The sequence below is a fragment of the Gambusia affinis genome, linkage group LG03, assembly GCF_019740435.1.
Source record: "Gambusia affinis linkage group LG03, SWU_Gaff_1.0, whole genome shotgun sequence".
In the NCBI taxonomy this organism is placed as follows: domain Eukaryota; kingdom Metazoa; phylum Chordata; class Actinopteri; order Cyprinodontiformes; family Poeciliidae; genus Gambusia; species Gambusia affinis.
The window spans coordinates 29,002,845-29,017,216 of NC_057870.1; the positions used below are offsets into that span (position 1 = coordinate 29,002,845).

The 14,372-nt window shown below is 37.5% G+C and overlaps 1 protein-coding gene across 1 annotated transcript in view; it reads left to right on the forward strand.

Moving 5' to 3' along the window:
• The first annotated feature begins 682 nt into the window (after positions 1-682).
• Positions 683-14,372, forward strand: part of rtn4r (reticulon 4 receptor) — a 56,003-nt gene continuing 42,313 nt past the window's right edge. Inside the window, exon 1 of the mRNA XM_044111086.1 lies at positions 683-1,265. Coding sequence (XP_043967021.1) covers positions 1,244-1,265 — 22 coding nt within the window. The 5' untranslated portion in view covers positions 683-1,243. The remainder of the gene's footprint in view (positions 1,266-14,372) is intronic.

Consider the following 14,372-nt stretch of genomic DNA (forward strand, 5'->3'; position numbering starts at 1 on the left):
ACCTTTCAAAATAAATGAAAGGCACGTCGTGCTTACCAGGGAATTGTTTGAGTTGCCTGTTATACGCATATACTTTCGTAAAATAAAGTTTATTCTAACCAGACAGGATGAAAATCGTTTTTTTTGGGGGGTTTTTTCCCAGGTGGTGTATGAGAATATGACGAAGACATAAAAGCAGGAGTTTCTCAGGAGAAAGCTCGGGTCCCAGCATTAGGCTTGGCTCTGTGCCTCTATTTAGAGCTTATTTTTCTATGCATGTTGTGCGCCTTGAGTCCGATACAAATAGATTCGCCGCACGTCATCGTCCTACACAGCCACACCACCAACCCCAAACCCCTGCGCATAAAACATTCATCAGAGCGCAGACACGGCGCTACAAGAAATGGCATTAGGTCTGCAAGTCACTCTGTAAAATCTAGAAATTTCACCACTTTCTATTAATAGCTTTAATGCGGGTATCATAAAACGCTGGCAGGGAATAGCTTGAAGACATTTTTTTGCCATTATAAATATTCCAACTTTTCTTTTTGAATTAAAGGGGGTTTATTTTTTGTACCGTGACACATAGCCATAAAAGATTCATCCTTTGAATTTTCTCTCCCCCTCTCTTTCTGTCTCTTTTTTCCGCCAGACGCACCTCGCCGCCCCGCCCTCATCTCCTCCCCGCCCTGGTGAACGCACACGGATGCGCACCAGTGCGGCCGTCGTCCACGCTCATGCCGCACACTTTCCTTTCTGTGCACTTGGAAAATATTCTGTATCAAAAACGAACAGTTGATCGTTGATCGAACTGGATGTGTTCTGCGATTACAATGTTTGGATTCAGTGCTGGCTTCTTTTTTTATTATTATTTTGTTAATTCTCATCAACTGCAATAACACTTTGAACTATTTTTTCTTTTATTGTTGTTATTCCAGAGCTGCCTGCTCGTCCCACATTTTTCGGGGAGGTGTCGAGTCTGCTGATCTAAATTTGGATATTTACTGCTGACTTTTTTCCTGAAATCCTCATCCACATGACTGAGCCAGGGTACGAGCGGAGACGTGGCTCCCCACCTGGGAAGACCTACGGCTAAAGTTTGAAGGGTGCGAAGCTGTTCGTTTCCCCCCACCTTTACTTGCTGGGTTTTGCATACACCCCAGAAATTTCACTAAATAACGGATATCTCATCTATCTCTGCGCACGACCGGGAGTCGTTCGACTTGGATTTATAGCGCTCCAGGATTTCACCCCCATCTAAACCATGAGGACCGTCGTTTTTGATGGCAAGTAGAGAATAAGTTTTTATTATGATTTCTTTAAAAATTATTATTAAATTGGAGGATTTAGATGGATTTGTGCATACTGGTTAAATCCACATCGGTGCGTTGTGACAGAACAGTGGGAGAAATAAACCAGCTGCTCTTATTGGAGTTTACTCCGCAGGCTCTAATGTGTTTTAGATAATCTGATGCATAAACCATGACGGATAATATGACAAAACGACCTTTAATTTGCATTGTGACATGTACTTTTAGATTATAGGACAATGGTCAACATGAGTTGGTAATGCAAACGACCTTGACTAATTGAGTTATAGTTAAGAATAATTATAAGCTTCTCCGCTGTTTCTCTATATAAATGAGCCAGAGTATTCTGTTTATGGTGACCAATTTCGCAACTCAACCGAGGCATCCGCTCTGACTTTTTTTTTTTTTTTTCTTTTTTGATGGAGGCTGCAGATGGTCCGCTTGGCGGCTCACTAACACCACATCCCTCTCCAGCTTCTTTGCTTATAATTAGTGTTTTTGTGGCATCGCCGCTCGCAGGGTGCTGCCGCCAAAGTGAGGGGGAACTGGGCCGCGTCGCTTTTGGACTGTGTCTGGAGGTGCAATAATGAGAGCGCGGACGCAATCCCATTCCCGCCAGAAATGGTTAAGAATTTAATTCCCTGGCAGAGGGGGGGGAAGGGGTGAGCGTATTGTTGGCAAGCCAAGGGTATTTTTTGTGCGTGTGTGCGCGTGCGTGCGTGAGCGCACGCACGTTTGCGCGCGGAGGGAGGAGAAATCGAAGAGGAAGAATGGAGAAGCACCTGGCATGCTTGTTTTCCTGCACCTGCATGTACCCGAGCCTACTTTTGAGTGCAAAAAGCTTATGTTTAATGCAGTGCAGAGATAATAATATGGACATGTTGAGTGCTGCTTGACAAGCAGCACAATGAGATAACTATGTCTCTCTCCCCCTCTCTGCGCATACCGTGCGCTTTGTAGCTTCTTTAGGACCTTTCCAAGGACAATCACCTACCTTCTCTTGACTGATGGTCATAAAGGGGATTAAAACCCAGTCCTAATGTGCTGAAACAGACGTTTGTGGTGTAGAGGTGGGGGTTAGGGTTAGGGCTACAGTAAATCTAGTCAGAGATGGTCACAGATACTCAACTGAATGGAAGGCAATATAGTGTCCCAGCAAAGATAGAAATACAAACCTTTATATGTGTACTTGTTTAAGTTGTCTTTTCAAAATAGTTATTGGTCACTTCATCCTTCATTTCATACCTTTCTGTTTTTTGGTTGTTTTGTATTGACTTCTTCAGGTACAAAATGGAAGAGTCTGATAGGCTACAGGATGTTTCTTCAGCAAAGCTGCAAAGAGCATAACCACCACTTTAAAAGCAATTTTCTTTGGGCAGTCTGCCAAGACAGTGTGGCCATATGAATCCAATAAATAATATCTACAAACCAGAGGCCTTAGTTTCTTTAGTCAGATTATATGTAGACAAATTTTATAAGACTCAGGAGACCTAAATGAGGACTAATCCCAAAATAAATGAGAACAGAATGCAATACTAAATGTACAGAAACTATATATTTACATTACATTAACAAGCATTTTTGTTCAACTTGAACTCCACAAATCTTGTAAGTACTCCACTGCAACAACAAAGTAATGTCATGCATTAGGTAAATGGATACAAAATAGCCTGTGTGCAAGTTTGAAAAGGAATAATGAAGGAATTAAAAGAATGCAAGTGGGTTAAGGGTTTATGAAAGGGAAAACTGACCAAGAGCTGACAACTGACAATTTAAGTTGTTATTCTGTAAAGAAATGTGGTTACGTAATGCTCACACGTAATATTGCAATCAGGAGCTTATTCATAGTTGTTTTGGTTTGACCACTGTTTTGTCACATTTTATAAGAGCCAGTTGGTCCAAATGAGAATAAGAACCAAAATAAAAAGAAGTATGATGTTATTTAAAGTGCACCCTCCCCCAAGAAAACCCTAAATTTTGAACTTTTTTTGTATGTTTAAGTCATGTAGAAATAATTATTTAACAAAAAGCATAACCTCATATGCAATGATGTATGAAGATGAGAACAAAATGGTTTATTTAGACTTACAAATTTGAACAAAAGGTATAAAATGGCAGAGATATAGCCTACAATAGTGTAAGATGCAAACTGACCAAGAGCCTGTTTAGATATGTTCCTTTCAGGGACCAAAGCATGACTTGCTAATTATGGAGTTATTCAAATAATTAGTAGTCAATACAACATCTTAAAAACAATCTAAATATAAATGAGTTTGTAGATTTGTGCTTGCTCTTGTCTGTGTTCCTCTTTACACCATTTTCTAGTAAAAACTTATGATGTTAAGGCCAGTAGATCTTATTTGGACTAAACTCCAGTTTAAATGTGGTGTACTATATTTTTGGGGGTTAATGGATTTAGTAAGAATATTAACTAAGTTTAGGCTAAGCTGAAGGTTATAGGGTTTAGTATGTACCAATAATGGTTAAGGTTCGGGATAGCACTGAAGCTTATTTTTTGGATCTATTAAATCACAACATTCCACTCAGAGATAAACAGGTTTTTACTAAATATAGTCCAATAGGGGGAAATAACAGGCTAGTTTGCACACATTCTACTCAAAGCAGATGCAGAAGAAAGTAATCTAAAATGAAGGTTAAAGTTTTTCCATTTACACAAAAAAAAAAATAAAAAAATCCTCAGATTGTATTTCTTATACATAAGTGTCCACTGTTGTGTTTCTTCTTCGGTTGAGAAGATCCTACTTGTGGTTTTGTTTGGTGGTTGTCTGTTTGAGGCAACTCTTTAAATTGGTTCCATTATTGTTACGGTTAGCATTCAGTCAGAGTGCTCACAAAGTCTTGGCTGCAGATAGGTGTCCATGGGAAGTTGACAAACTCCAGTGGGCAGATGCAAATTGTGAAATTCACCTCAGACTGTAGATCAGACTTGGAGGTTTAAATTCAGACCTAGGTCAGGGATAGAGTTAGTTAAGTGAATGGTACTCAATATAACATCCTGTTAAGAATAAAATGATTTCGTATTTATGTGTGTGTATCTGTACTGCCTATTTTGTTACATTAGCATGTGCTATAATCCAGTTGCTACCCAAAGTCGTAAGAACACACAGTCTCTCCCTCTCTCCAAACACACACATAAACACACAAACAGAGATATGTAGAGCTTATGCAACATGCTGTACACACTTTATCTTCCTCACGATGTTCATTACTTGGCTAAAACTGGAGGATTATGGTAAGAAAGCCGCAGATTATTGTGGACCCACAAAATAACTCTGCATCTCACAACTAGGAAAATCAAAGAGGCACATCTGCTTGTGTATTCTCTTTGATATGTCACAGAGTGATGCAAATTCAAGTGCACATTCCATCACTGTGCAAAGAATGGCTCTGGGTTCCTCAAACCCTCCAGGCAAGTTTTCATCATCCAACTGGTGTTGTTGTGATTTAGCACCAGGCTACTGACACACACCTATGTCTGATTTCTTTTTTTATTTTTTTTATTTCTGCTGCAATTATAATTGGTATCCATCGCTTGGGCTCCTGATTTGGCTGAGAAAATATGGCCTGTCGTGTCTCGTGTTTAAAGTGTCAGGGTGAGGAGGGACTTTAATTTACGCTCTTTTTCACCCAGTCAGCATATGATCAAATGCCTCTGTGGGAAAGCTGTTGCTCCGGGGTGCCGTCGCTCCCTGTCTACTGCCAAGCAAAGCCAATAAAGTGAAAATGAATGGATAAAACCATTATGGTGGAACTGAAACCTTTTTCTTCAAGAGTCTTAAAACACAACACAATGAGGTTTTTTTTAATGTCAAATTAGTACATTTTCCCCCATCCACAAAAACTTTCAGCTTTGTTAAAAGCTGGCCACATGATGGATGCAGAGAACATTAAGCTTTTAATGGATAGAGTATGTCTAAAATCAAAAACAGGCCAAAAAATGACTGATTTGCTGAAGGGGAATTAGGTGAGATCAAACACCAAGTCATAACTTCCCAATGAGACAAGACATCTCAAGCCTCTTAAAATGGAATGTAAAATTGATCCATCTTAGTGCTTGTATGGATGTTTACACAAGCCCAGGATGAGAGCTACCTAGATCATGTGTGCGTGTGTGTGGGTGTGGGTGTGTGTGTGTGTGTGTGTGTGTAGTGTCCTGTGAGTTATGGGGAGGTCTGAAGAAGGTGCAGGTAGTAAAATGGAATAAAGAAATAGATATATTTTCCTGCTAAAGTGTCTATTATCAGGATGCTCCAGGATGCTGCAACAATACACCGGAAAGATTAGCTGCTACTTTGGGAATGAAGCTTACATAAATTTTTCACAATTGTCTATAATCAGCCAATATGACCAATGAGTGCACCATAGTTCAGCACAATAGAAGCAGTCTGCAGGGGTCACTGAATTGTAGTGTTGTAACAGTACACACGATTTGGGAAGAATAGTGATCAGTGCTGCAGACAGTATTATTTGTTCTTAACTCATCAGTTAAAAGTTGTAGTGGGGGGTGGAGGGACTGGTGAAAGAGCAGCAATACTGGTACCATTTATTTGACTAAAATGATGACAAATTACCGTTAATGATTTTGTTTAAAAATATATTTATATAATCATGGCCAGTCATGTTGTACCAGGATGACACCACAGTTGCAGTTGAAGTAGTTATCTACATGCATAAAGGTGGAAGAGCAAACTTAACAAGATATTACTAAACCTGTAACAGTTGAGGACAGCACCTGAGCATCAAGGACTAATAATCCCAAATAACTCTTAAAAAATATAATTGCTTTAAAAGTGTTAGTTGTTTTGTGTTATTCAGTGTTTTTTCTAAGATGTTCACCAGTATGCCTGTGTATATTCTTAGTCCTCCGACTCATGTATTCTAACACTGACAAATTGAAGACAAGTAGTCTTTTACTGAAATCTTTCTGAAAACATTTCTAGACCTATCCAGGAGACGTTTTAAATTCTGAAGACATGCAGTTGAACAAGCTATTTGGACTGAACTGTGAGCCTACAGAATTGACTAAAACTCCTAGATTGGTGTCAAAACATATTCAGAAAAAACTGAGCAAAACTCTGATTGCCTTCAATTTAAGCCATTGTAATGTGCACTTTGAGTAGTTCTGTGGCAAATGTTGAAAGATCAGGATCCTGAAACACCAGATGTGATGAAAGTTTTTGGCTGATGGACAACAGTGGACTCTCAAAAGTAAGCATTGAGTTCAAATCAGCTTAGTCAACAGTATTTATTTATTTATTCACAAAGAAAATTCAAACAACAGAAGTGTAAGATTGAAAAAAGGATAATTTACCACCAATTAAAAACTTTTAGTTTAATAATTTAATCCTTTAATCCATAATATAGAACCATTGTATATGACTACATATTATGGTTTTAGTAAAATATGACAATATTTTACAACCATAATGATATTATACTATACTATAATATCATCACAACTATAATGATAGTTGTGATATATTAGTTAAAGTCTGAGTTCATAAAGGTAATTGCAGCAGTAGGTCAGTCAGTCACTCTGTGTAGAAAGTAAAGGCAGTTAAAGAGTAACAGGATGGTAAAAAGTACATATAGTTAGTCACAGCAATATCTTTCTCAATGGCTCTGTTCAATGAGATACAATTAAGATAGTTATCGGGGTAATTGTTCATGCTTTTTAATTAAAATAACGTTTCAAAGGTGAAATAGAATTTTAATGTGTAGGAAATTTATGAACACAATCCACTGTACAAACAAATAATTTAAAAAAACGATGTAATACAGTATTTATAGATCCCCCATAAAAAAGTAAAAAATCACTACCTCCTTCTTTTCTCGCATGCAAACATCTATCCAAAGTGTACTTGCTTTGTAATTCTCATATAGTCTCATAGAAGTGTTGACATTTTAAGTTAATATGTCTAATAAGAAAATAAGACACACAATTACAACAGGGGCATAATATGTCAGTCCTCAAGGATCGGTATCCTGCATGTTTTGATTGTTACTAACTCCTCAATATAAAGATGTTTGAAAGAGATCTGCTAACAAGCCATCATTTATCCAAGTGCATTGAAACAGGGATAGAACTAAAATATGCTGGATACCAGCCCTTGAGGGCCGCCTTTGGAAATCTTGGGTTTACAACGTTTGCTTTCATCCTGTGTATGGACTTGGGAAGCCACATAAAGGTGCAAAAATAAGCACTCTGCTGTTTGCCCATTTTTACAATACTTAAAAATAGAAGCTCTTTTTATAGAACACTGGTTAATGGGATCAGCAGCACATTTTAATTTACCTAAAATCTGTGCTGTTGTATAGCACAACCAGTACATGCAAGTTTGCAAATATTTATGTCAGATTGTATCCATCTTCCTCTGTATTTCTCAGTGTTTATAGGATAAGGATGTCAATACTATATGCTGCAAAGCTAGGGGGTATTAATGCCTCAGTTCCAGTGACAGACTGCTGTGAGCTATCCAGGAGTGGATCAGCTATGTTCACTGCATCCTGATGAGCACACTGCTTTGGGAGCTTCTTTAATTGGCCGCACCCTTGAAGTAGCACTTATACCGCACAATCACACATACACATGCATATCCTCAGACACACACACACACACACAGATACACAGAGCATGCTGGCCCCAGATATCCTTGGAACCCACTACTCTAGGTTATCCCATTCTTCCAGCCCTACACCGCTAATCAGCAAGACAGAGGAACTAAGTGGATAAACGAGAGAAATTCTATTTGTTTATACACAGGAAGCTGAGGGGTGAAATGTAAAGCAGTCGAAACGGAATATGCTTTTCCCCCAGATTGCCAGTCCTTAATCCTCTCTGTGGGTTATTATTGTGGTGTTAGAAAATTTGGAGAGACAACCTACTGAGAACATGATGCACCCCCACCCTCACCAGAACACAAACACACACATACACCCTCAACTTGTTTCTTAATATGATAAAAGGAAAATAAATATTAGCTCTCATCTTGAGTAGGCTGTTAAATAGGGCCAACTAGATGAGTTAGTACAATGAATGCAATTTCAGGATGACACAAGTGGAGTCACTTGGGGGTATGTATTTTTATTTTCATAAAAATCAGCTGGATCATAATCCTTCAAAGCCTTTAGTGGCTTTACCCCAAACAGTAAATATATATATAAAAAATGGCCTTGACAATACCGAGACTTAAATTAAATAAACCACAAATTCAAAGACAAAAGCTGCCCCTCTGAGAGAATGTGCTTCTGCAAAGGATTCTGTAATGGCAAAGACATTATGTGGTGTGAGCGCCTAACGTGCACAAAGAGAGATGGTTAATTTGTCAAACGCACTTCATCTAGTTCGGTAGCGAAGGGAACATCTTTCAGTTCAGTCTGTTCTTTCATGGTTATTCTCTGACAATCCTTGAACCAGTGGCCTCTTTTCTATTTGTGCATCCTTAAAAGTTGAATGTCATTTCTAATCTTGTTGCAGATATGAAGGTGTGCAAATAGCTACTTGAACACTGGCGACGCTGATTATACCACAGTGGGAAGTGACTGATGGCCTAGTAAATTGTTAAGTAGGCAGAGCAGAAGCTGCTCTTAAATTAGATGTGTGAATGGATACATTGTCAGCCTTATAAGTCAACCCGTCTTGGCTCTTCCTCATGCGGGCTGCACTGCCATTCAGATGAAGTAGCTCACTGATCCAGGATGTGAGCAGCATCAGAGTGAAGCCAGGATTATAGATAAACACTAAGAGATGGAAAGAAAAATGCCTTTTACATGAGAGTTTACATTTTTAATAGCCATCAAAATTATACTACAGGTACATTTTAAAATGTATGTCTCAATACAAAGCTATAAATGGCTCCATGTTAATTTGCCTCTTTACTTATTTATGCTTCATTTCAAAGCTATGCATCATAACTTTGGCCCATTCTTGGTAACTGTAAACAACCCATTTTGTTGCCTTGTGCTCAAATGATTGTGTATAAATTTGTATGCAGTTTTAAAGTACTTTCATAAATTTTGGGGAAAAAAAACCCACAACTATTTTTTAGTTTGGTTTTATCCCAATATCCATTGCAGTTTTTTTTTTCTTTTCTTTTTAAAATCTTTTGGCACAGTGGCCAAAGTAATGTGTAATCTGACACAAGGGAGGCAGAGAAAATGGGGAAAAGACATGTGGCAAAGGAACCGTGAGCATCTTGTCACTCACGTTTCCGATTCTGCAATGTTGAACACAGTTCAAGAATGTGTAACGTGCTGTTGTGAACTAGGAAACGCTTCATTGGACAGAGGCTTTTAGCTCAAAATAGAAAATACAATTCATCTGTATTCTGTAATATTAACATGTTAAACTTTTTAAATCAATTACATTTATTAAGGGGTTAATGTTGACAGCTGTATACTAGATTGTAAAATTTTCAACAGGTGATACCTTTTGTTCATCCACCAATGAATGAGGTGAGTTGCAGGCGGGAGCAAAGGATTTGTAAAGCAGAAAATACATAATCCTACAACAGCTAGAGGGAAGTAAGATACTCTAAACATACTCTGAAGCATAACAGCGGAATCAGAGGAAATCCCACTTGTCTCATAGTAAGAACAGCCTATAACCTTCACTTTGCAAGAACACTTAGGTTTATCTACATGTAATTCACAGGCCAGCCTCCACAAAGCAAAACATTCCACAAAGGAAAAGAGCTCCTTTTAAGCTGGTAAGTCTTGTGTCCAGGTGAATCAGGTTTTGCTCACAGTCATCTAGGAGCTCAAAGTAGGCTATTCTTATTTAAATGCAAATCTGAGAACCCTGCTTCATCTTTGCTCTCCTCTGTCCCTGTGGACTGTGTGCTAAATGCATATTCTTCCTTATTCTGTATATTGCTCTCTTACAGTTGCTTTCTCTAACTCTGCTTACACTGTGTTGATCAATCTTCTTTTTATAATTCTATTACCGTTTCACCCTGGAACACCTTGTTGCTGTTTCTGTCATCACTCTCAGGTGTAAATGCTGATTATCTTGTGTAGATATCAGGCCATGGCAAATTAAATGTGACCACAACTAGCCTGCCAGGACGTCCATTATAATGATATCTGTAATCCGCTGGGAGGCAGTGGGCAGGGTTGGAAAGATAGAGGGAGGGTAATGTGAGGGGATTTATTACGGATCTGGAGGCTGGCAGGAAAGAGGCAAGCATGGACTTCAGCCACTTAGCCCACAATGGGTTTCACATCGACCATATGTTATGCATGGCTTCAAAATTATGTGAACTAGAGTTCCTTCCAAGATTGTCACATCATCAGTAGATGAAATTAGAAAATCGTCTGTCATGAGTTAGTTTTCCCCTTCTTTGTCTGTTTTTGTTGGACTGTTTCAGACCTGTTCCTTATTTATGTATTTCTGAATCATAATTGGCGGGATCCAGATATTTGCAAGTCATTAAGTACCCAATATAAACTTGAAAACTCAGCACCTTTAAAGTGCTGTTATGTAAAATACTACGGTATATTTCATCAGTATTGCATGGTCTACAGTAGTAATTTGATTGTGCTCCACTTACAGCAGTCATGTAATCCATAAGATTTCAGAACTGATTGTCTGTCAGTTCTGTTTAAAACTGACAATCTGTCTTAACCAAACTTTTCACATTTTTGTCTGTTTGCCATTTCAAAATCAGATGAAACTTTTGCTAGTTCTAACTAAAGATTATGCCACTCAGTTTTCATTTTTTACTGTTATTTTTGGTTATTCATTTACCCTCCATTCCTTTTAATTTTTTTTTCTACGCCTGCACCCTCATAAAACCACAATGATTTCTCTGCATGCAACAAATCTCCCTCTGCAGATTAAATTTCTGTATAATTGTGACTGCTTTTTGAATTAACCAAAAACCATATCTCTTACACACTTAAACTCCATTACAACTGTTTTTCTGAACGTTGCTGAAAATCAATTTCATGCTGATGCAATTTGTTATCTGGTTGTTTTTTTCTGGATTGCTGCATTTTTCCCCTGAAAGCTGGATTTCCAATAACATTTTGAGATTGCAATACCCTGACATTTTATAGTTTGTAAGTGGTTTAATTCCACATTTCCAGAGGTACCAGAACAAGAGACTACAAAGTTTGAGAGAGTCAAAACCCAAAATAATGTGTACTTTAATGAAAAATAAGCTATCATGTTTAAAAACTGATTGTATGTCTTAAAAGTTGCAAACAGTAGTTCTAAAGTCAATCCTTAGTGGAATGATCACAAGAAGTGATATCGGATGAAGCTCAGTAGAATGACAAACTGGTTTGACTTTGTCTTGATGCTCCCATATCTTGAGGTCTGCGGGAGTAAACATTTTTTATTTTTTTTCCCACTCCTGCAGATCTCACATGCTTGTTCTCATGCTTGTTCATGTTTTCAGCGAAGCCCATCATCACAGCAATTATCCCAGTGAGAGAAATGAGCCCAGCCAACTCTCCATTTCTGAGCTGTAAACAAATTATGCTGAGGGGGTGTCAATGATATCTGTATGAAAAACAAAGTAGTCTGAAGTCAATTCAGTCCCACTGTGTCATCTTAGGTCCTCGACCAGCAAATTCTTGTGAGAGGAAAAATTGCCAACAAGGAATGAAATTGGCTGTAATATCAATACTTTTTGATGTAGTCTGTATTTTTAGTCACTTTTTTGCTGTTTTTCCACTTTGCATCTGTCTTCTAAAGTGCATCCTCATCCATTTGTTTGGGTAATGAGTGTCGACAGATCAGCATTTCCTCTGTTAGCATAAATCAAAGCCAGAAATTTCCACCTGGCACTTTAATTAAGCACTTGATGAAGTTACTACTGGCATATGCCTCTTTAAACTTAATGCAATTCAACTTGATCCCAATAAGTCAGAAAAGGTTAATTTTTCTGACATTATTTTGTAATTAACAACACAACTTGCAGCATGAATTTAAGCTCATTTGTATTGTGGAGATTCCAGGTGGTTTAGCAATTGTACTCTGGGTAATTGACAGTTAGGTTTTCTTCTGTTCTGCAGCCATGCTAAAAGGCATTAGTATATTGAGTTTGTGCCTAGCTTTTAAGTATTTCCTACCTGGCATTTAAAAGGCATTACAAGAACAAGTGTCTATTGAAACTATGAAATATGAGACAGGACAGTCTTCAGCCCCTTTTTGTCTGCACTCACACATATAATTTAGAAGTACCAACCTAACATTCAAGTAAATATATATGAAAGTAAAAGAAACGGGACTGCCTAAATATGCTGTTGTTTGCTTGCTTGCACAAGGCTTAGCAGGTGAACAATATTTTTAGCAGAGGTGAAGGGTTCATGATATTCTCCTACAATTTACTCTGGTGAAACAGACCGGAAATTGCTTTGAGTTCTCCTCTAGGTTAATGACATTTGTGACTCCACAAAGCCCCCTGAATCCTTTTTACTGTTTCTGAAACATGACAAATCAAAATTGAGAACTTAAATCTGATCTTCACTTGGAAGGGGCTTACAGTCACAACCAAACAGACTTTGAAATAAAAGAAACAGCACGATAGAAACACCTTTCACATGCTTTGATGCCCAGGTAAGAAGAAAATATATCTTAGAAATTTGTGTGACCTTTTGATCAGCATTGTCTCTGAATAAAGGTTGTGCCCACGTCTCAATAGTAACAAATTGCCATGTAACAATTTCAGGTTTTAGCTTACACATAAAAGTCACCCTTTCAGTAACGGTGGGAAACATTAACTGAATGTTATGGAGTGACAATTTCCATCAAAAGCTTCCTTAAATTTCACTACAGGGATGAAAAGTATCCATGGACAAATTGGAGAAGCATGCATTGTACATCAAAATCAGATTTTTACACTTTGGCATTTTATCAACGTCTTGATACATATGCCTTTTTCTGAACTTTTCAGCTTTTATTCTGCCCATATCACCAAAGCACCACTCATCTGCACCCTGTGATTTATGGTCTGTGTTTCAAATACATGTTGTCAAGCTCAGATGATCTTCTGCCATACTTGTGTATGTGAATGTACAAGATAGTTCTCACTTGAGATTTGTTAGATGCCAAACTGCACCTGTTGGAGAAAATGGCTGGGCAAGGAGGGTAATTTCCATGTTTGCTTTTGCTCACTTGATAACTTGAACTGGTGTGTTTGAAAAACACAATCTTTACAAAAACATTTTGAATCGCTCAACAGGAGTTCATACCAGGTTCCAGTCACTTTGTTCTATTATTGGTCAAGATTTTTTTTTCTCAATTGTTCAATGATGTCCTTGGTTTTGCTGTAATCTGGTAAAAGCTGTTAGAAGTAAAAGTAAATCATGCCGCAGAATAAAATAAAAAATAAAATTTTTACAACATGTTAATATGTACTTCTGAAGGAATAAACCCCCAAATTCTAGAACATTATTTCCTGTTATAAATTTAATAACAAGAGTGGTACTTTTGAGTTGTTTGATTTCGTACAGTTATTTTATTAAATAGATAGCTACACTTTGGGGAAATTCAAGTAACCCCTGCAGCAAACAACAAAATTGCCAAAAATTGGCCATCTGTGTGTCATCTGTTTTCATATTTATTTATTTATTTATTTTAATAGTTTGTTGTTGATTTTCAATCTATTTTCAACTTTCAACCCCAATAAGTCAGTTGCTCTCTATAATAATAATAATTTAATTTAATAATTCAATAATTTTAGAAAATAAAATGTTCACATTACTTACAGAGCTTATAGATTCTTGATCAAACTAAAATGAACACAGCACTGCTATTAGATATTATTACATTTCCATTAGCAGATTAGACATTAATCTAATCTGATAAGACGTTTGGGTTTCCTTCTACCTAAGGAAAACCCAATCTCCTAAGTTCCCATAGATAGAAACATTTTAGACTAATTGGAATAATTATTGAAGCTTATTATACTGTTTGGTAAGTATAAATCAGCATGTATGTATGATTGAATTGAAATAATTCTTTAGACAATGCCTCAAGAAGATCTTTGTTGTATATTGGCGCTAATCAACACTGAATTGAGTTAAATTAAATTGATTGCATTCACACAACCA